The 24115-nt window shown below is 40.2% G+C and overlaps 2 protein-coding genes across 2 annotated transcripts in view; one reads left to right on the forward strand and one right to left on the reverse strand.

Annotated features, from left to right (window-relative positions):
* Positions 1 to 11001, forward strand: part of SMYD2 (SET and MYND domain containing 2) — a 29434-nt gene extending 18433 nt beyond the window's left edge. Inside the window, exons 8-12 of the mRNA XM_072409859.1 lie at positions 3002 to 3112; positions 5348 to 5468; positions 6401 to 6575; positions 8299 to 8407; positions 8928 to 11001. Of these exons, the coding sequence (XP_072265960.1) occupies positions 3002 to 3112; positions 5348 to 5468; positions 6401 to 6575; positions 8299 to 8407; positions 8928 to 9005 (594 nt within the window). The 3' untranslated portion in view covers positions 9006 to 11001. The remainder of the gene's footprint in view (positions 1 to 3001; positions 3113 to 5347; positions 5469 to 6400; positions 6576 to 8298; positions 8408 to 8927) is intronic.
* Positions 11002 to 12614: 1613 nt separating this feature from the next.
* Positions 12615 to 24115, reverse strand: part of PTPN14 (protein tyrosine phosphatase non-receptor type 14) — a 67957-nt gene continuing 56456 nt past the window's right edge. Inside the window, 6 exon segments of the mRNA XM_072409861.1 lie at positions 12615 to 16889; positions 17716 to 17879; positions 17968 to 18202; positions 19923 to 20051; positions 21094 to 21312; positions 23405 to 23548. Of these exon segments, the coding sequence (XP_072265962.1) occupies positions 16761 to 16889; positions 17716 to 17879; positions 17968 to 18202; positions 19923 to 20051; positions 21094 to 21312; positions 23405 to 23548 (1020 nt within the window). The 3' untranslated portion in view covers positions 12615 to 16760.

Genomic DNA, 24115 nt, shown 5'->3' on the forward strand with positions numbered 1-24115 from the left:
AAAGAAAAAGCCAGAGATAGATGATCTCATTTCTTTTTCACCCTGTTCTTTTCTCCTATCAGCATACTTCTTGCAGTTTCACACAACTTATAGGTTCCTTGTATTGCTTCACTATTTATCATTTTGAGTTATTCTTTCTATTGGGGTTGATAAATCATTCACTTACACTCCCTGCATTAGAAAAAATATATTTAATGTCTTACTAATAATTGCAGGGTCTAGGGTCTAGGTTGCCTTAAACTAAACTCCAGGCAGATATAAAAGACTGAATGCAGCTCTGGAATAATGAATAATTTTTTTAAATATTTTTTTTTCTATTTAGAATATATTTATAGAATACCTGTATCTGACCTTGTACAGTCACCCACACGCACAGTATATAAGGGCTGGTGAGTGAGAGGGAAAAAAAGAAGCACAAGGAGCAAATGATTATGACGCTGACAGGCATGAGGATTGGGGGAAAGATTAGAGCCAACGGCAATGAGCTCATCACTGTGCTGCTTTGCCTTTTAATGTCTAGGCGTTAGACATTAGACAAGGTGAATCCAGGATGACCTGGGCTCAGAGGAAATGGGTAGAATATTGTTTGTTAGACTGACATCTAATGGCAGAAAAAGTTACTGCAGGCAAATTGCTGTTTTTTTTTTTTTCATTGACTTTTTTTCTTGTTTTTTGGCTGATGATTTGCTTTAGGGAATAGACAGTTCACTTGAATCAACAAATATTTATTTTAAAATGGGTAGTGGTTTTAGCATGTTGCAATTTATTTATAGCAAAACTCAGATTGTGAAAGAATGCAGTAGGGCAAAAAGCCATCAGTTTTGCTGCTGTGCTAATGACTTACCTTGCTCAAAGGAAGGGGAGAGCAGAATTCACAGAGCTTGTTGCTTCTTATGTCACTGTCCAATCACAGGCTGGGGGAGAGACTAGACCTGTAAGTGTTGCTTTTCTTGCAGCAGAGAAATGCCTGGTCTCCTGGCCTGCCATATAGAGCCATTATGTGCAGTGGAGCTTTGTATTTCATAGGACATAAAAATCCTTTAGCAGGTAACATGACTCCTTATGTGTTTCACTTTTACTCAGAGATCAGCTTTAATGATCATAGCACTGATTCCCTTTTTCACTTCTGTATTTAAAAGACATTAAACCTATATGTGAGATTTCATTCATAAGTGTACAAGAATGTCCCCCATAAAGTTGCAGCTTATCCTGGCACTGGGAGGATCTTTGTCCCCAGTTGCTGCAAATCAAATGTCAAACCTTCCCTGCCCACGCCAAGAAATACTTGCGCTATACCGTACCGTGCTGACATTCTATGTGTGGAATTCTGGAATCTGAGAAAGAGCCTCTGACTTCAATAGAAGCAACTTTAAATAGATGTGACCTATAGATGGGTCTGTGTGCCTCTGTGCAGTCCGGCCTATTGGAAGCTGGCCAGTTTGTAACATGGAAGCGGCAAGCCTTGCTGTGAAGCTTTACTAATACAAGGAGTCACAACGAGCTGGAAGATTATCGGGATAAGCATGGCTGCATGGGGGGCGCATAGTCTGGCAGCGGCCCACTGTCTTTGTGGATGCCTGCTAACTGCTTGGAATCTTGATAAGACCATACGGAAAGGTCTAAACATATAATTAAATAGACCCCTTGAATAAACGTACACATGCCGTACCCTCCATGAATATAGGTGCAGAACAGGAGTTGTACCAGCTATTGCTGTATTGTCCTGCAACGCTCCCTTGTGGATCTTAGAGGTTACTACAGCAGCCATTCTAATTTAGGATTATTTAATTATGGTTAAACATGGGAAAATTTAGTTTAAAAAGTTTACTTTTTAGAGATATTATAATTGCCCACACAACTGCCTGCACCACAGATCTTTTTTTATTATGGAATAGAGTGATAAGGGATGTTCTTGGGGGTTCCTTGAGCAATTTGTGACTCTCAGGTCAGTTTAAGTGACACCAATGATCTTTTTGGCTATGTGTAAGGGGGACATTCTTCAGGAATGTTAGAGGATATCTTCCCACTGACCACCACACTAATGTACTGTGATCAGTGGATAAAGTAATTATAGAAGAGGTTCCCCAAAGACCTATAAGTTATTTCAAGGGTTTCCCCATGGTAGAAAGTTGAGACTCCTACATTTTTGGATATCTGGTGCCTTGGGAGCTGTGTTAATTTTTTCCAGTACTGTATGTACCCCATTTATTCTTGCGGTAGCCAAAGAACAGACTGCAAGGAATAGATAAATAATAATCTCAATTTTTATATATATATATATGTGTATATGTTTATATTTATTTATGTTTGTGTGTTTGTTATTTGACCTTATTAGTTGACTTCTGAACCATAGGTGTGTATCTCTGTATTTGTGCTTTAGGCTTACTGGCATGCTGGAGATAAGTATTTGTAGAAATGACAGATTTGTGCAGGTGCAATTAACAGTTTACTTCTATGCAAGGGGAGTTAATTAAAACTTCTTCATAGAACCAAAACTAACCTGAAAGAGTAATTGTTGCATGCCTTTACATATATGTGTATGACATTGTACCATGATCAAGGTGCCTGGAAAAATTGCATTCCATACCCTGGTTTCATGAGGCGATGAGGAATTTGTACCTCCCAGATCCGTTCAAGAGTCCCCAATGATCATTTTGTCCATTCTTTTCAATGACCAGCAATGTAAAAGGCATTCTTCCCACCGACCACCACACTAATGCACTTTTGAGGATATATTATTTATAGAAGGGGTTCCCTAAGACCTAATCATTATTTTCCTTTTTTATTTTACAAAAAAGTTTGCTCTATACCAACATCACATTTTGTGAAGCTGGTGTGGTTTTCATAACCATACTTCTACATGTGGAATAAAAGAAACTTAGAGCTGAAATGAAACCGTTACAACCATGGGTGCCAATTATTTTATTAGTGTTGGCTGCAGAATTTGTGATGGTGCATGAAATCTCATTGTTTATGGACCTTCTGTATTTCCTGTCTGTAGGTGTTCACCAGCTACATTGATCTCCTCTACCCCACAGCAGATCGTAATGACAGACTGAAGGATTCTTACTTCTTCTCTTGTGACTGCAGGGAATGCTCTACAAAGGAGAAGGTAACTTTCATCTAATTGTACGTTGCTTATGATAAAAATGTGTTTACTTTGATCCTGCTAAGGTGACTGCAGTCTGAAAATGTGGAACTGAATGGAGATGTAGCTCTAAAAGCATTAGAGGTAAGGGGCTCAGACTGGCAAATATATTCCATATATATGGTGGTGGCTTTACATTACAGAAGGCTGTTTAACAGGGGTGCAACTACCACTAAGCAGTAGTAGTTGCATCCCAGCATCAAGCCATTACTTACAAGTTCCAAATTGTAGGATATACTTGGCACTTCTTTCCCCAGAATTATTGGGGTGCATCGACTTGTAAATACTCTATACCTCCTGCACCACCATCAGACATTTTTGGGTCCCATACTTGGTAAACTGGTTCCCCCTATGTCCAAAAGTTCATGCATTGCAAAAAAAATAAGCTTCAGGACTTGTTACAGAATTGTCCACCAACCCCCCCCCCCCCCCCCCCCCCCCCCCCCCCCCCCCCCCAATGGCGGCCCTGCCTTACTGTCAGGTAAGGTCACCCATCTTGGTTCTAGGCCAGCAGTAATGCAAATAAGGTGAATTCAGCCAATGCACAATATATGGAGATTTGCATAGTGGAGAACTCTAGGGTTTGAGGTTCCCGTGTTGTCATAGAAGATTCTTTTTTGCTTTTCAGGTTTATATCAAAGTTAGTTTTTATTAGAGACTTACTTTTAAATTACCATAAAAAATTAGAATGTGTATACAAATTTACAACTTAAAAGATGATAAACCCTAAAAGAAGACAAAATTGCCCTTATCAAACCAATCTAGAACCCATAGGTGGAAGGTTGCATGTCTTCAATCTAAAGTGCACTTTCTTCCCCTTGCTGTGGTGGCCTGGTAGAGTCTGCTAAGTCTTTTACCCACCTTCCTAGTTTCCCCTACTACTATCATTCCTATTCATCTTCCCCCTTGGTGTGGCAGGCCTGGTGAACGAGGCAGAGTTTCTTGGACCACTTTTCTTAGATCCCCTCCTACCCTTACCCACCTCAGTGTGCCAGACCCAACAGAGTGGTCAGGATCTATATAAATGGGTAAAAAAATTCTAAATTTTTTTTCTGTCCATCTTCCCCCTCAGTGTGCCTGACTTAGCAGGGTAGGCAAAGTCTCTAAACCCCATCACCTCTATACCCCCCTTCTCAATCAGTGTATTTGGCCTGGGCTAATGAATCATTCATTCCTTCTCGAAACCTACCAAAGCATTTTCCCTATTTGCAGTTCTACCCCTTGGTGATCATTCTAACCTTTCTTCTTGCTTTAGCACCAATTCTACAGAGAGCAACCTGCATATCTGACCTAACTTTAACTTCCTTTTTGTAACTGACATTGTAAAATCTATATTTGTAATGATCTTGTCATCGCTGAGTTGCTTGTATGATCAACAAATGTGCCAAAAAAAAAAAACATATTCAAATTTGGCTGCCTGTTTGCTTTACTAATCATCCTCATCTGCAAGTATTCCCTGGTTTAAAGGGTCTACGATCTGCTGCGTCCGTCACTCTGTGGTTTCCCCGGCAAGCTCCTTATGTCCTGTATTGGCAAGACAAACTACAGTGATGGGGAGCAGGTATTCACACACCTGGAGGCATGTGAACTTTTTTTGCAGCAGCTGAGGATGAAGTAAAGTTACAAATGAGCGACCATAAAGCAAAGTATAGGAAGTGGACTTCTAGCAAAGTAAGGCTGTTTACACAGGACAGATGAGTTTCGTCTGATAATCGCCTCAGGGCTGATATCCAATGAGAATCTGGCATGTGTACATCGCTCCTCCGTTGTTCCTGTGTCCGTGCTGACGGATCCACAGACGACAAACGAGGAACAATTGTAATGAAATGAGAGAGTGCAGCGGGGCGCTGCTCCGTTGGTCTCCCTTCTCCCCTCTCTGTAGAGCAGAATGGTGCTGCATGTACAGCTTTTATTTATGCATCGTGCTGTCATTTGTCATTGTAAAGGATTGTGAAAGATCTTTTCCAACGACAATTATTGCACATGTGTACCCAGCCTAATTCTGTCCTGACAGGGTCACATTAAACCCCCATTGCTTTACTGTTGTATGCATAGATTGATGTCATTCAATATAAATTCATTCTGCTGCAACTACTTATTGTTGGTCATCCTTCTGAACTTTTATCTCCTTATCCTTCAATAAAAGTTCTTTTCAATGAAACAAAAGCTGATAACCTAACCTGTGATTTGTATCTCCAGGATGCCGCAAAGCTGGAGACCAGGAAGTTAAATGACCCTCCCAATCCAAAGGATGTACGTGATATGGTCAAATATGCCCGCGGTGTGGTGGAGGAGTTTAGGAGAGCCAAGCATTTTAAAAATATCCTTCTGTGTTTTTGTGTCTTTGTTTTTTAGATAGGTTACTCCACATAGGTGCAGAGCATTTAAAGTATTCAGTCATGGCATTAGCCATAAAACAGGGTCCTACTAGTATGATGGAAGTTATATTAGTTGCTTTCATACAAAACCATTTAATTTTTTTTTAACAAAGATTGCACAGAGCCCGGCTTACCAATTATATAATTGTGAGCTTTTTTTCCCTAAATAGGACCTGATTGCTGCATTGCGGCAGTGATTGCCTGTATTCTTCTTTTCTTAGTAGGAATGCAATGTGTGAAAACATAGGCAAGTGTGACGCCACTGCTGGAAGTCATATGACGGGAGACTGCAGTCCTGCTGGACAGTCTATGAAAAGACTTCTTAAATTGATCTTCGTAGTTCACATTCAATTTAAATTCACAACAGTGAAAAACTGATATTTGCATTGCTTGTCCTTGCTGAAAAACTATCCCACCAGTAGTTCCAGCAATATTTCCCAATTTGCCCCATTGCCAGTGGCGATGTCTCACTGCTTTCAGTATTGTGCAATAAACTTAATAGAGATAATCCTAAAGAATGTGAAAGAATGCAAAACTGCTGCAAAGTAATCTCATCTGATAGGAGTAGTGGTTAGTAATGCAACCCACTGACACTCGATTCCTAAGTAAAATTTGGGTGGGGTTGTACTATATGATGTCAACTTACTATTGCTATGGATATGCTATGCATCCATTTAATATATTAGATTTTCCATTCAATATATAAGAAACCAATTGAAAGCAAAACATGAGGGGCGATTTCATCCAAAATATTGGCTGCGCATTGGTCTTGATAATCAGCTTTAGAAAGTAAAGAATTTGGTCATTGTTCCTCTTGGATAACACCACCGTAGTTATTAGTTATTATTCTGTGTTTTTTCTTAACCCTAATAACGTCCCAGCGAATTACTGGAGATGTGCGAGCTCAGTATGGAGAAGATGGGAACATTATTTGCAGAAACCAATGTTTACATGTTACATATGACCTATCAGGCTATGGGAATCTGCCTGTACATGCAGGACTGGGAAGGAGCCTTAAAGTATGGAGAGAAGATCATCCAGCCTTACCGGTAATTGTCAACTGTTTTGATAATATCTGAATTGGCATTAAAGAGCACATGTAGTGAAGGGTGGTTAGAAAGTGAGGACAGTGGTCTGCCATGCACTAATATGATAACAACAGCGATGGATTAGTTTATTGTAGAAATGTGTTGAAGCAATTTATTCCCAGGTGTGGAGGTAACGGAGCTTCTTAATACCTCCCAAAAGTCTGCAAGACCCTAGTCTTCACCATAGGCCTGGAGCTTAATGGTGAAATGAATGAGTGAGCTGCCCTTGGTGATCTCTTACAGGTGCTAGTTGGATTTTACACTTATCATGTGTCTTCAGATCAGGAGTTTCCAATTCACTTGGTACATACTTGTTCTAGGTCAGCTATTCAATAGGCCTGATTTATTCAAGCTCTCCAAGGCTGGAGAGGATGCACTTTCATCAATGAAGCTGGGTGATCCAGCAAACCTTGAATGGATCTGATCCAGGACTGAAAGCATTTGTTAACCCCCCTAGCAGTATTCCCAAGCATGACTCGGGGTGGATTTTTTTTGGATTTAGCGGTAATCCTGAGTCACACTCGTGGTTGCTAAAAAACAAAAAAAACACTTACCTTGTTCCTTTTGCATCCCCCGGCGTCCTGCTCGTCTGTCCAGGTCCTCGGCACACGTCCTCCTTCTTTGATCTTCTCGGGGGTTTGCCGGTCATGCCGGTGCATGCGTCGGTTTGTGCGGAAGGCGTGGTGGGAAATTCAAAAAATTTTGTATTGGATTCAATACAAAATAACTGTATTGGGTTCAATACAAAGAAATCATTATATTTATTTATTTATATATATATATATATATATATATATATATATATATATATATATATACACACACACACTGCTGTACAGTTGTATTACATGTTTCACTATTTTTTATTTAAATTTTAACAGATTTTTTTAAATAATGGACGTATTTCACGTCACGAGTTATGCCTAAGAATTATTGGCCTACAATGTAAAATGAATTTCCATGCAAAAAAAATTTGAGTTAGAACGCTAGGGGCGTTAACACATAGCATATGATTTTAAGAAATCCATTCCAGGTTTTCTGGATCACCCAGCATCACCGATAAAAGTGAATCCTCCTCAGCCTTGGAGAGCTTTAATCAATCATTCCCTATGACTTTCATGGTATTTAAACCAGAGGTCCAGGCAACTAGCATTTCAGAAGGACAGATCACCAATATCACCTGGGAAATACCTTGATAATGGGAAGGGGTGGCTTATGGAGTCTGAAAGGAGACTCTTCTAAGGGTCTGGTGTTTAAGTTTTAGACTCACTCAGAGGTTTGCACTCTAATGCAGTATAATAGTGATGATATCTACAGCAGCAAGTCACGATTTGTTCTTATTATTATTCCACAGTATTTATATAGCACCATCATATTACGCGGCGCTGTACAAAGTCCATAGTTGTGTCACTAGCTGTCCCTCAAAGGAGCTCACAATCTAATGTCCCTACTTTGGTCATAAGTCATTTATACAGTCTAAGGTCAATTTTAGAGAGAAGCCAATTAACCTCACTGCATGTTTTTGGAATGAGGGAGGAAACCGGAGTACCCGGAGGAAACCCACACAAACACGGGGAGAACCTGCAAACTCCATTCTCAAAGTCATCGTACAGAGATGATGAATGGTATTTTTTTATATGTTGGTGGGTTTAATCTTTAATATCGTTTGTTTTCTTGTTTCCAGTAAGCACTATTCTCCATATTCCCTAAATGTTGCCTCCATGTGGCTGAAGCTGGGGCGACTATACATGGGCCTGGAGAAGACGACCTCTGGAATTAAGGCTCTGAAAAAGGTATTTTCCCTTCTTGTTGGACCAATTTGCACAAACCAGATCAGAATTGCTAGTCTAAACATTGTAATTGGTGTTTTTCATTGGCATAGCTGAAGTGCTAAGTGGTAGAGTCTTCCCAATGCAAAAAAATAATATTGCTCTGTCATAAAGACATGAAGCGAGTGTCTCACCAAAGATGAAATTCTTAGATTTGCATTTTAGTTAAATCTTTTGGTTCGCCACCCTATGTGGCTGTTTCGACACCTTACTGCATGAACAGTTGTAGCCTGAGCTGTTTGTTATTTTGTACCCAGTCCAGGATTTTAAGGAAAGAATTGCACAGTACATGTTTCAATCCTGAATCCATCAACTTTAAATAGTTATCTTCCAAGTACAGGAACATTCGCAGTTTTCTTTTTCGAGGCTTGAAATTTACGTTCGTAGATTTACCATGCAGAATGTCAATTCCCTGTACAGCACACTGATGTGACTTCTGATTGGACAGATTTACCATTTTGCATTTTATTTTTATTCTCCTCAGGCCCTTGCTATAATGGAGATCGCTCATGGCCCAGATCACCCTTATATAGCGGAAATCAAGAAAGAGATGGAACAATAACACCAAATGTGCGCTCGTTTTTAAATGTGTCAGAAATGACAGTGTATGTCAGTGTGGCACTGCTGGACACAAAAAGATGCTTCTCCCTATGGGAACACCGGATGACCCCCCCAATTTCCTGCACTGGCTCATAACATGCCCATCACTTGTAGCACTCGGAAGAATGTCATAGCTCAAACACACAGCTCCTGTGGGGCGGCATGGCATCATTGTTCTTCCAAACCAAAGAGGACCTGTGCTCAAGTGGTAACAAAGAATTATATTGGCTCACTTGCTTGAATGGTTAAAGAATGGAAGATATGAAATGCCGTCCTGGGGAAAGAGCTGCACAGGATCACATCGGGGGGCTGCTCACATATCTGAATGCTTAGACCAGGGATTTGCTAAAGGTTCCTTGAACAACAAGCAGTTTGTACCTCTCAGGTCAGTTTAAGTGACCCCAATGATGTTTTTGGCTATCTGTAAGGGTGACATTCTTCCCAATGTAAAAAGAATTCTTCCCACTGCCCACCACACTAATATACTGTGAGCTGTGGATATATTATTTTTTGTTGGGGTTTCCTGAAGACCTGAAATGTATTTTAAGGGTTCCATCTTGTTTAAAAAGTTTGCAAGAGGCTGGCCTAGGCACAACATCTAAGCTGCACATAGCAATGATCCATTTTATCAGAGATCACAGGGGTTTTACATATGTGAGCAGCACTCACTTTCTCCAGGTAAACGATTTTGTTACACATTTCCTCCCCCAGCAGGACTGTAATGTAGCTTTATGTTTACATTGAAATACAAATCAATTTTCATGGGACTTGGCTGTAATACATAAAAGGATTACTATAACCAATACTTGTATAAAAGTGTCATGCCATTCTCCCATCATTTATATTTGACATTGTAATATATTTGCTGTGCATAGGCTATTCCTCATCAGTAAGAATGCGTTGGGGTGAGGATACCCGGAGGAGCCCTTCCTAATCTTTCACATTAGAAATAGCTCTCATTGCTAATAAATAAAGGTAACAGCTGACCCATCAGCATGATATAATAAATCTCTCCATTTCTACCTCCGTACAAGGGATTTTTTATGTGCTGCTCTAAAGTCAGTGTCATTTTTAGAACAAGCCTTTAAATTTCTAGCATCTCAATTTCGGATGATTTCTCAAATTAAAATAAGTTTCCCACCCAAGCTTATTCTTTTGGCTTTGGGAGGAAGGGGATAAGAGCAACCTGTATATAAAAAAAATAATTTATATATTGGGGAAACTGCAAAGCCAGAGGAGCTTCACCGCACCATATTATGTCCTCCCCCATGTCAGTTATAGACACACCCCCTTTTCCTTATTGGGTGCTCTGACAGCCAGTGCAGGAAGGGGAGGGGTTAATCAATGGGCAGTGACAGCCCCCAAGTTTCCTACTAGGGATTGTGTGGTCTGTAATGGCAGGTGTGACATCACATGCAACAATGTAATTACTTCTGATTGGAGACCTAAAGCACACAAATTAAATGAATGCTATTTAGATTTTGTTTAAGAAAAACAAAATCTACCGGGGTAAATGTAGCTGCTTCTATTTCATGGTGAAAGTAAAAATATACTTAATGTGTCTTTTGTTCAGAGCACAGGTGAAAAGGAATGATTTATTCCTTCCCTGCAGCTGCCTTAGGTCTGGCTTCAGCCTGCTTTAGTGCATGGGACAAGGGCTGATTATTCAGGCTTATAGCACCCCTTAGTGGTTTCTGGGAAGGGCTATTGCACCACCCAAGCGGGTTATATATACAATGGGCCTGATTTAATAAAGCCCTCCAATACCGGAAGAGATGGACAATTATGTGAGAACCTGGGTGATCCAGCAAACCTGTATTGGATTTCTTAACCATTTGTTCTTTTGCAAATGTTTTCATTTCTCGATCATATCTATGTCAGGTTTCCTGCATCACCCAGGTTCACCCATTAAAGGCTCCTCTCCAGTCTTGGAGAGCTTTAATAAAGCAGGCCAAATGACTGCCCTGCATTGTATACTTTACACGGGCAATAACCCCACGGGCCAAAATCAGCTCTAGAAAATTGCATCATCTAATCTAAGGCCTCATTCACGTGTAAGGCACCTAAAATGTACTTTTACAATGCTGTGCATTGCGCTTTTAAGAAAAAGTGCACTAAATAGCTGTATGTGGAAATTGTTCCCTTCTAAAAAATTTGGAAAATTTGGACAAAATCATCTGCAATTTCGTGCAATGCAGCATTACAATGGTTGACGCACCAAATATCCTAGACCTGTTCTTGTTCTAAAAACAGCTCCTTACTCCTCCCCCATTTTTTTTTCCCTTCTGGGAAAAAAAAGTTAAAAGTATTAAAAAAAAAAAAAAAGTAATTTGACAATACACAAAATAACAAAGGGAAAACATGTAAACTTAAAAAGACATTATAGGCCCATGCATGTCAATGCTTCTGCGGGGCAATTCATTGCGAATAGCACCCTATTCATCTGCACACAGCGGTGCTGCAAAATTGCAGCAGATCTGAGTTTTGGTTCATTGTGGTATGTAACATACATTGTGTTAAAACCACATTTACATATGTGTGACCATCATAGCATACGTATACCCATGTGCATTATGGCCTATGTTGTGCTAAGGCTGCCCATTTGAATGGGCTGCATAACACATGGCAGTGTACCAAAACAATGCAAAAAATTATTTCCCCAATGTAATGCACAACGATGCATGGCAGCACGTTACTATGCCTTGCACTGAAAAGCATTGCCACTGTCAAGGTGCCAAATAATAAAATGCATGGTGACACGTTACTGTGCCATACACATGAACTCAATGGACCCATTCTGATGCAAATGGGTCCCTAATGCAATAAACCAATATACTTTCCCAGAAACTCATACTTTATATATTAAGAAAAAAAACTGAAATTGGGAACAGATCTTTTTGACAAGGAAAGAACATCCGGAGAGGGGTCAGTTGGGGTGAAGCTTTACAAAAAATATAATTCCACCTTCCAATTACAATATACACACAGCATGATATTTTGGTACAAAAAAAAATGTAAGTTTTATATAAACATTTTGTTACATCTTCTTAAAAGGCACAATGTAGAGTCCAATAAGTGAACATAGAAAAAGCCAATATACAGGAGGCAGAATATAATACATTCTCTAACCAAGCACATATACAGAATCCTAGAAAATGGCACAGTGCAAAAATACTTTTTCTGATTTGTAGCTAAACACTTTGTGTCATACATAAAATTACATACAAAATACAATGCATAGTAGAAAATGGCAGTTTACTAGAAGTTATGTTCAGGACAGCCAGCTAAAAAGAAAAAAAAACTGATATAGATTAAACAATAAGTTAAATATTTAAATATTATAAATTCTTATTTTTTTTTTTTTTTAGATTAGAGGGAATGTGCGATACATTTTTTTTTTGCCTTTTAGCTGCTGCCAATAAGCCTTAGGGGGGTCGGATGATACGAGTCACCGTGCACTGGAACAAAATATATTTTCAATGGGAATCTCCTGATTCATAAGCAGGCAATGGGTGAAGGTAAGGTGGGTAAAGCGTAAGTACTGCAAACAATATAGGGTGATTCCTGAGCGAGCAGGGAAGCCCTGTTCAGGGACTACCTGTATAGTATTTAGTATAAATTTACTCTTTTTATTTTATTACCTATTTTGTTTATTATTTTTCTTGAAATTTACATGGTAACCAGCAACAGGGCTGGGACACACTATCACACCAGGGGAACTAAAGCAGCTGCAGCCTTTAATCACCCCAATGGTGGTATATTTGGTCCCAGGACAAATTGGTTTGTGGGGAATTAAATCATAAATACATGAACAATAAAAAGGGGTCTGCAGGACAGCCAGACAGTTATTGCTTTCAGAAGATAGCAGTGGCAGCCTCCTGGACTGTTGGAGGCCATCAAACTGAACATAAAGATGGGCAATTGGAGATCTGATATTCCAAAACATGGTAGTTTGATGATTGCAAAAGAGGAAAACATGTCAGGAGAAGCAATTTTATTGTCGGGCAAGGTGACAATGCATGGAAAGCCCACCCGCCAGACAAAAAATTTTCTCCTGACATGTTTTCCTCTTTTGCAGTCATGAAACTACCATGTGTTGGGAGTATCAAACTCACATCATGGCACAGTGCTTGGTGGTTAGTAATTGGCCACCAGGGCTGCGCACTTCATCCTGGGAGAAGGTCACACTCTCACCATTGTGAGAAGCCTCAGATATTTTGCACAGAAGGCCTGATGGTAAGAGGGCTCTAGAAAATCTAAAGTAGGGTTGGGGACCCAATGGTCTGCCCTGCATGGAGTATGTATGAGTAAGGCGGGAGGTTATTAGATGGAGAGGTTATATGGAGTGGAAACCAATGTGAACGGATCTGAGTTCTCTGTAACTGCACTATATACATATGAGAAATAAATAAAAGCCAACATGAAGGAATGTGAGACTGAGATCAGCTCATCCTTTACAGCCGGTCTATTGTACGCAGACAAGTCATAGCTAACCTGTAAGCCCCAAGTTTCATCGTAGTAGTTTCATAGTTAGGTTGAAACAAATACATAAGTCCATCAAGTTAAACCACTTGGGAAATAAACATACCCCAGATATAAAACCCTATGGACATAGTTGATCCTAAGGAAGGCAAAAAATAAAAAGTGAGAAGAGGAGCGCAAAGCAAAGTAACGGTGGATTAGGGAGCAAAGCCTGCAAATGGATTGAGAAAAGATGGCTGCCACTATGTTCAGTTTATATATACAATCCATACACTTCCCCCATGAGTGGCTTAGTGACACATGGACATGCCATGGCCATCCTACTCACCAAGACTTTAAAGTCTGCGGAGGAGTCAATGCCTAGGGCTCCAGACTTGGAAAACACTCAGGAGTTAACATTTACCAAAATGGAGTCTGTAACAAGCAGAACCCATTGGCCAAAGACCCAAATGTCCTGCAAGTGAAATCCTGCATGTTCGGTGTAGTGGAACAAGAAGCCAGTCCATTATACTGCAGTGCTAACAGGTTGATAGGAGGAGTGAATGAGAGAATAGATATTCAGCCTGCTGCTTCTCCTTTATCTATCTCTATCCTTTATAATTGTCCAATCACATGGCTGTGGTGCAGAGGGCTCCCGTATGTGTTACTGCTGAAATAAAATCAGGTCCCCTCCTCTGCCAGACAAGGCATTGGTGTGGCAAAGCTGTGCAAGTCTCTGTACTGCATGGGCAAAATAAAAAAAGAACTGTTTGCCGGTAACCCAGCTCTCATATTAAGCCTGATTTATTTAAGCACTCCAAGGCTGGAGAGAATAGACTTTATCAGTAAACCTGGATGATCCAGCAAACCCAGGACTGAAAACATTTCCTAACAAATAACTTTTAATAAACCCATTCCAAGTTTGCTGGATCACGCAGGTTCACTGATAAAAGCGTATCCTCTCCAGCATGGAGAGTTTTATTAAATCAGGCCCAATATGTGTCATCTGTGCATTTCACAGATTCAGCTGCAGCTCAACGTTACATATTCCTCCCACATAATCTGGGGTATTTCTGTCTGCACAAATGATTTCCTTAATATAAATATGAATATCATCTGTGCACATAAAAACAAAGGCATTTTCACCAGGCAGCATATACACGGGGAATGTCCATCCAGCTCTATACAAGGTGTCAGTCATATTTAAGAAGTTATTTATTGTTTCATACCATTGGAAAATAAAAATAAATCCAATTAGTACTAAGGGTCAACAAATGGAATATTTACATGGGACCACCTACAGAAAGTAGTGGATTTAATTTACATAAATGCATAGCTGCAATCTCCATTCCAAAAGGGAGAAAACCCCTTTATAGCCCATTCCAGCATGGGATCTCAGCAATACGATCTTACACTGCGATATTGCATGTCCTGTAACAAGAAGCTCAAACTTGGGCTCAATGCATACTGGTAGAGATTACAAATTTCATTAAAATAATAAATACTATGTACAGAAATAAAAAGCCATATATATATATATATATTATAGGAGCTGCAGGATAGGGGAAGGAGGTAAGCACAGCTAATCTTAGTTGGAATCTGCTAAATACATTCTAGGGGTATCAAAACAAAAAAAAAGTTCCTTTTATTTCCAATTGTCAACTTGCTGCAAAGAACCCTTCATTTTGGTGTCAAAGCAGTGATCTCTCTGCAGAAGCATGACACACCCCTGCTAAGTCATAGCTCTCCAATCAGCAGGCAGTACAAGGTGGGCGTGTTAGACCTCTGCAGAGTGAATACTGCTTCCAAACAAAGAGCAATGGTTCTTCTCCAACAACTCTCCCGACACACCCATTGGGCTAAATCAGTAACTGGTTAGTGGCACTGGCTCACTGTACAAACTGAATTTGTATGATCTATCATGGCATAATAAAATATACATAATCCCCCCCAAAAAAACAACACAAAATACAATGTAGGTTTCCATAGACTCCGCAAAGTCTAGGACCCCCATGCTATGCATTATGACTAAGGAGCTGATCTCCTAAAGGAATATACAATATTCAGTAACACGCTACGTAAATAAAGTGAATCTTTCAATACTCAGTTATATCCTATTGTATTATTCACCAACCCACCTGATTAGGTATTTAAAGATTCACCAATACTTGGTTTGCTAAGTAAACACGTTTTATTAAATGACCCCCCCCCGACGTGTTTAGGCTCTGTATTATAAACTGAATAAGGTGCCTTTTTTTATTTATACTTTATTAAAATTTTATATTACTTAAAAGCTTGAACTTTATGTCTAGAAATAAATTTACACCCAAATATGATCATAAGGCTCCTTTCACACCATTGTGATTAATACATGTGCGTGTTTCATGTGTCGCATTAAAGCCCATTGTCATGATGCACGACACCACACTTTATAATAAAAAAAAAAAAGCTGAACTCGTTTCACATTCAAAATCAGCAAGCAGGCAGGATTGTTATTGCAGAGAGGACAGACCCTAATGCAATAAAATATACTTACCTGCCTGTTCACTTTTTTTTTTTTTCACCTGGCTGGTAATTTTTTATTTTTATTTTGAAGATTTATTTTTTGTTTTAATGCAACACACAGCTGTGGGGTTACAATGCATGCACATTGCATGTGGATCGCATGTTGCATTGCCATGCAACACATCATACGTTTGCAATTATTCAATGGCAGTGCGTGTATTTTCCAGCTCATTGATAAAACACACAATTGTGAAAGGAGACCATTCTATCTATTTATAAAAGTGAATCTGACATCCCCAAACCTGGTGAAGAATCAATCACAGCTATTGAAAGCACATTCATCTGGAAGATTCTGCACCAGTCTGGTGAACATCAGGTTCCCCGGACTATAAAACAATAGGTGAAACTGCAATACAAAAAAGCGTCATTTTTTTATCCCCAATTAGCTTATATATGTATCAAGTTATTTTTTTTTTTTTTTGCTTCTTTTTTATAACATTTTATTGCTTTAGGATATAAAAGTGAAAATGTCGAATATTGAAAACACGGGCAGTATTTACAGCATAAAGTGTGGTTCAGTGTACTGTTCACCTTTTTACATAAATTAAAGAAAAATAAGTTAACTTAATAAAAAAAAAAAATAAAAAGGAATAAAAAATTGCCTTCGGTGTGAAGGTCTCCGACTCTTGGAAGGTTTCCACCTGGGATTTCTCCAAGTTTTTTTTCCATTTATACAATAAAAAGGAAACGTTTAAACGAGCCTCGAGCTTTCCAGGAACTGGATGAGAACCTGATAGACGAATTTGTACTGCGCGATGGTCTGAATCATGAACATTCTTTGTTCCCGGAGGTAATTCAGCATAACTGGGATCTCAATTTTCTATTGGAGGAAAAAATAAACAGAAGACGTTAGTAATGGGGAGCATCAGGGTGAATGTCAAGTATAAAATCTGAACCGATATCTGCAACATCGTGGCAAAAGCAGAGGACCGCATCAGCTGGCTGCTGCTCCTTAGCAAGTGAGTCAGGAGGCTAAGGGAAGAAAGGGGACACCGATGTACCCTTAAATTATAGGTGGTGTCATTCACCAGGTTTGCTAGGACTGAGCAAATCTTGCACATGCATGGACAGAAATACGTATCCAGAAAAAATAAGGCAGCTCCTGTGTGTTGAATAACTTTAGGTAATTTATGACTGTGCTGGAGAAATTTTTATTTGCTACCCTGGAAAGAAAAAGGGGATCTTGTTTTCTCCTACAGTTATAAAAACAAAGTTATGAAAACAAATAAAACTTTAGCCTGGTTTTTACTGCTGCTGTGTCTTCATGTCCTGGGACGTCCTCGGTTGCAAAGAGACACGATGCACACAGAATGGCAGAGCAATGACGAATCAGATTTTTAGTGCACTGATATCATCCATTCAGGAGGTGGAGGGTGTGCTCAGGACGGGACTATGTTGGCTTTATAGCAGAGGTCTGCAGCATTGTCTAACACAGGTCACATGATACAATCATTTTTATTATTGCCTATATAGAACAGTCACATTCACATCAGTATTTAGCTACCGGCCTGGAGGTCAGCTTTATAAGGGGCCCTTGGATTTTTATGGCAGAACTAGAGGCTGGGGTCATGGACATCACCCCACTCTCCCTATAAGCGCCATTAAAATAAATAGCAAGGGTCTATTAGGACAGGCAGCCAACTTACCTCATTGCTCTCCAAACATCGCATCATCAGCTCGGTCAAGATGACCACTCCAGTTCTTCCCACCCCGGCACTACAATGAACCAACACGGGAGGATTGCAATGGCTGCTACTGTCCAGCATGCTGTTAGCGTGACGGCGGACTGACTGGATCTCTTCCAAATACGCTACAAAGTATAAAAAATACAAATAAAATAAAATGAAAACTGTAAAAACAAATCTGAAAATGCCCAAAGTTTTCTTTTTAGTTCTTACATAGGAATCCTTGGACTTCTTCAGGACAGCCATGATCAGGCCAGTCTGTGAACTGCACATGCCACACTGTCCTCTCCTGCCCGGACAGAAGGTGTTTGATCTTCAATCCGGTCGTCGCATAGCAGCCGGAATCGGTGCGAAAGTTGGTGGTCACTTTGAACTTCCCGTATGTAGCCGAGTTATGCCTGGATCCCAGCTTAGGCCAATAACGATGACTCTTGGCTCTTCCTTCCTCCTGCAGGGGACATTAATTTGGGTCAATACCAATCAAAGCTACCGGATTCTTTCCTGTACCAAAATGTCTTACTCTGATTTCACTGCACACTCAGCAGCTTCTCGCAATGTGCATTAGAAGTCAGATACCACCTACCTAATATCCTGGCTAGAGGACATCCAGCATCATCTAGCCCTTTTCTCCCCATCCTAATTGTCCCATGCCCATCACTTTCCATCATGTAATTTCAGGTCCTTCAATAATGGAGGCTCAGCTACATATGTGCAATTACCTAGGGCGGTCAGCATACATATAGAGCCTGTTTGAGAACAGCACTCCTCCAGACCGACCTCCATCCGTCAAGGCTTGTAGGTATATATAATATTATATATCACTTCTGAGGTCAGTATTTACCAACTTTCTTGGCAGAGAAATGAATTGTTTGCTTGTAAAAAGAAAATGCACATTAAGATAAGACGACAATTACAGACGCGGCTGATTCAGTCTCCATAGGTCCCCTGGTACCAGTCCTGCAGACCACATCTCCAAGCTATATCTCCCTGTTTTATTTGGCACTCCATGAAACAAGCAGTGAGCACAGTGGTGCCATCACAACCGATAACGTTCCATGGAATGTGCTGCTGACCACCACCGCCGGCACCGTGACACAATTGTAGCAGGAAGCACAGTTTGGGGACGGAGCAGAGATAGGATTGTTGTGTTTGGACATTACGCCATTTGAAGGGGAATTCTGCTGAGATTAGATTACAAAGATTAGAAGCTGGGAAGAAAAACATCTGCTAGTATTGTAATAAAGAAGAATATAAAGTTTGGATTTCTTCTTTTTCATTTTTTACATTTTAACAACATACTGACACTTTCCAGTTCTCCGCTTGGCTTTCCCCCATTCTCTTTGGGCATGACCCTAAATACCTGCAGCTGACTTACCTTCTTAGCTGCAGCTGAACTCTTTTTTTTTTTTTTTTTTACCAACATTAAGTTGTTTTTGCCTTTCCTCTGAATTGCATGACAAGAGTAGCCTTTTTACAAGCAAGCCTATGCACACATGCAACTGAATCGTCAAAGATGTACACATGGAAAGCTATGTTCGTGTAGATGAGGCACACCAGCTTCTTCCTGTTTAGTTTTCCTTTAATGCAGAAATAGATGGGGGCATATACTTTATAGCTCCTCAAAGTCTGTTTTTCCTCCATTTCCTCTTTTAAAAAGCCCAGTGGACTCAGATTCCTAAAATAGGTTGATATTGCCTATACACCAGCAAAGCATCATTAAAAGGAGAGGGTGACAACACTGCATGATGTCACCAGTGACCTTGCAGTGTTGTCAGCTATCTGCTGGAATATAATGTAATTGCATAGTAAAAGACATTGCACACAAAATATTATATATGTCCTAAACCAGCCATTCTCAAACATGGTTCCTCCAGAAGTTCCTTGAGCTGTGGCTGATTAACCTCCCATAAAATGATGCCTGCATAGTTCTGGGGCCAACACCACTTGGCAGAGCCAACATGAAACCAAAGTACTTTTTAACTGTTCGTTATAGAATTCTAACCACTAATAAATATTGGACGTTTATACCACTGGCAACCAATGCAAACCTTTCTCCCACTATTTGATGATAGCAGGGCTTCCCTGACACCAAAAATTTACTTTAAGGGGATCCTCAGAAGTAAACAAGAAAGCCTGTTCTAGACATTAAAACTTTTTCATGAACTCACCTCTTCAGCAGTCACCATTGCAATAACATTGACTCCTTGCTCCCACACCATCTGCCAAAAGTCATGGAAGGTTTGAGGTAGAGGGCCCTGGGTAGCGATGTAATGCCATTCTTTTTCACCTACCACTGCCTGCGGAACAAAAGATGAGGAGTCTGCACGATGTCCATTATAATAATAAACAAATAAAAACTGTAAATTTATCATCAGCTCTGCTGATTCATAATCCACACCAACTAAAAGCTTTTATTTCAATTTGGATAACATGAAAAACGATTGGAGCTGCTGTCAAAGTTTTATTGTTATCTGAATTGATATTGGAGATGAGATCTTTGCAATGAATGGGGATGTGGAGAAAAAAAAAAAAAACATATTTAGAGGCAGGAAGGGTTCAGAATTCAAAAACTATTTTTTGATATACCTATTTGTTACAGTCATTTCCTTCATGACTTTAAGTGACATGAAATCTCTTCTATAGAGCTCAAGATAGTAGTGAATCCCAGGTTTTAGGGAGTCATGTAAATGAACACTATTATTATTATTAAAAGGTATGTATATGGCGCCAACATATTACGGAGCGCTGTACGATAAATAGGGGTTGTAATACAGATACAGACAGTGACAGGAGGAGAGGACCCTGCCCACAAGAGCTTACAATCTAAACAGTGGGGAAGCAGCTATTTAAACACCATCAGAGGCAGACGCAGGGAGGTGCAATGTGTTCTAGAGAATGAAAGCCTGGATCCCCCCAACCAACATGGGTTCTCAAGGGCCCCAGGTAAGTTCAGTTAAGGGGGCTCCACAAGTCAGTTCTGCACAGGGACCCACTGTTGGCTATGTCCACTGCTAGACACCACATTTACTAAGCAAAAGTAAACAAATGCAGCAGACAAAATAGGTCAAATACTGTCCCATGCACCCCAAAGGGACATGCGTCAAAAGAAATGCAACCCAACATAAAGCAAGTCAAATGCAGCCTCTGAACTGCCATCTGTACTGCTCAGGTAAAGTCAAGATATTGAAGTTGAAGATTTTGAACTTGAGGTGAACAACAACCATGTCATTTGCCTGGAGTTCTCTTTTAATGACCTCGTCCACCCTAAATCTTTAACCTTTCCCAGTGGAGGATGTCTTAAAAAATATCCTCCCTTTGCCAGCTCTACCTTACATTTACCTTTATATGTGATGCGTTGATGTAGCCGGTGTGGTTTTCTTTGGTGGGAACAATCTCTACTCTGTTTTCCTCATAAGGAAGAACTTCCCGGACCCGGTTGCGTTCTAAGTTTTCAGGTAACTGCGCCGTGGTAAAAACACCGCCCGCCTTTCTCTTTGGAATCTGATCATACTCTGTAAACACCATCCCTTCATCCAGCTTTCTTCTCAAGGTTTTACACTGAATAGGAAAAAAAACACAAAATCAACATTGTGTCGTATTTCAGGTGGTAAAAACAACACTGAAAAGATAAAGACGCTAAATACACCAATAAGCCAAAACAATAAAAGCACTGACAAGTAAAGACATTGATTATCATGTACAATGGGACGTTTCAGGAAGGGGAATTTATTAGTCAGCAAGTAAAGAGTCAATTCTTAAAAGTGATGTGTTGGAAGCAAGAAAAATTGGCAAGAATATGGATCTGAGCTACTCGAATGGTGAGACGAGCAACAGAATCTTTAAAATGGCATCCTATGGGGGTAATCCCTGTATACAGTATCAGCGTTCAACCCAGAATTGTTTTTAAGCTGTGTGGGAGGAAGCTGTAGGTGGGTGGCTGCTCCTGTATTGTGACCCAACTCTTCAGTAAGCACAGCCAGGTGGTTACTGAAAAGTGCCGGGTGGTACGCCCAGCTAAAAGGGGCTGGGGAGAACACTGTAATATGTTCTTATCAAACACAGTCCAAGGAAACACAATCAGCGAACTGGCAATGGGGCTCTCAGGACTCCTTAACATGTATACGGAGAAGGGCCAGCTCATCTGGTTGGATCTCAAAAAACAGCATTGGTGGCAAAAATTGCTAAAAGCAGAATGCCGTTCATGATGGAAAAGTATCAAAATACACAGTGCATTGTGGCAACTTCTGTGGATTATGTGGATCGCCGTGTGTGTATGTCAATAGCCTAAGGAACAGATGTGTCTGTACTATGAGAAGATCCCAGGCTGGCAAAGGAAGCGACTGGAAGCATCTGCTGTCAATGTCTTAGTGCCGGATACTAGAAGACACCTTCAGAGGTCCTCTGGAACCCATACCTTAATGGGTCAGAGATGTTTTGATGGCAAAAGGGGGATCTACACAATATTAGGCATATTGCTTTAATGTTTTGGCTGACCAGCGAGTCTGTGACACTGCAAGTGTACGTTTGGAACTCCAGTGTGGTGACCTATTAAGTGCACCAAACATGAGTCCAAAACTTTACTGAAGTTCTATATAAGACTAACTGTTAAAGCAGTGTACCCCCCCCAGCCCCTTTTAGCTGGGCGCACCACCCGGCACTTTTCAGGGGTGGGTGGGTAATGAAGAGTTGGGTCACAATACAGAGGCCGTCACCCACCTACAATTTCTTCCCACCCAGCTTAAAAAAGAATTCCAGGTTGAACACTGTTAAAGTGTCTCTAAACCTTGAAACACAAATGTAATAAATTGCAACCAAATCGCTATTAACAATATATTTGAAGAGACTCTGTGACTTTTCAGAGGCAATATAAAAGGGACAGCCTCTCTGTAAAGGCCCCCACGTCTCTTTGTATACACCTGACAACTTTGCTATCCCCACCTTGCTCCTTTTTGCCAGCAGTAAATGATTAGAATCATTTCCCCCCAGTTATGCGAGTTCAAGTCTGGTTCAGCAATAGACTCATAAAAACCTCAAGCACAGGAGCACTAATGTGGAGTGATTTTGGGGGCAGAGGGTGGCATTTTAGTGATCATGATGCTTTCACTAACCAAAAGGAAGCAAGAAAAGAATGATCGCTGTGAGGTTCTCCATGGCACTGTACTAGGGAAATAGGATTCATTCTTGTGTTGAATGATGCCAATGCATGTGCTGGATGGTGTGCATGATCTGTGCGACGTGCTATACATCCCTAAAATGCAATGCACATGTTATCAGCACCAGATGAAAATGATTCTTTTTTGCAATCACATACCTTGTGTGCACAGCCAGAATCACAAACTGTATATGCGCCCCATGGGGAGGAAAGCTGGTGCTGGTAGTTAGGAGTCTGTTCCCCACCATTCCCCACTCTATCCAAAACTAAAGTAGGGTTTTGTCTAGATACTTGCAAAAAGGGCTTAACTGGTGGTTGGGGGATTTGGGAGACATATGCATTTTTTTTCACTCATGTGAATCAGTTGAGTAGTTTGCCACAGCTGCCCAAAAATAACCACACAAATGAGGTGAACGTTCATAGTCAGAGGTTAAATTCACACACATTTTTCTTTGTATTCAGAGCAGACAGACAAAGCCGAAGAGAAAACAGCCTTACCCTCTCATCGACTGGCACGATCACAGTGTCATTCTGCCTGTCCTCGGGCAAAGGAATTCTGGAAACAGTCAGTCCATTCAGCGCTGCCATAAACAAGGGTCCCTTCTGAGTTTCCAAGGCTGCCATCTCCTGCTTTTGTAAATTCTTTTGGCAAGAAAAGACATGTTTTCATCTTTTGTCAGGCGTGCCAGCAAATATTGGAATGCTTCTAATCCTAAAATCAACAACCGCCAAGCCAAGTAGTGCTGACGCTTACAATTCAAAGCAGAATGCTTAGAAAATGATATGAAACTTATTTACAACTACAGCTTGGAATATTTTCACATAAAAGAGCTGAGAGTCAGACGCTCTCACGCTAATTGCTGGACATTCATGGCACGATTTTGCCTTGATAAAAAGATCAATATCCAGATCAATCCTTCATAATTGTTTGCAAGTTTTCTATGTACCATCTACTTGCTCAATAAATCAATCTGATGAATATGGATCATGACACAAAAAGGTTTAAATTTAATATGATGGTTATCTAATCCAAAAATAGAAAAGATGAATTCTTGTTTGATATTCTGCCCAAAAAACGGATTATAAATAATGATAAGAAATGCTAATTTTTAATTTAATTGATCGAAAATATTCAAACGGTATAAGTAGAATATATCAAATTTCATCCACCAACTTTGATATTGTCTTGTTATACATTGTGATGCTGGG

Source organism: Pyxicephalus adspersus, chromosome 4, assembly GCF_032062135.1.
Source record: "Pyxicephalus adspersus chromosome 4, UCB_Pads_2.0, whole genome shotgun sequence".
In the NCBI taxonomy this organism is placed as follows: domain Eukaryota; kingdom Metazoa; phylum Chordata; class Amphibia; order Anura; family Pyxicephalidae; genus Pyxicephalus; species Pyxicephalus adspersus.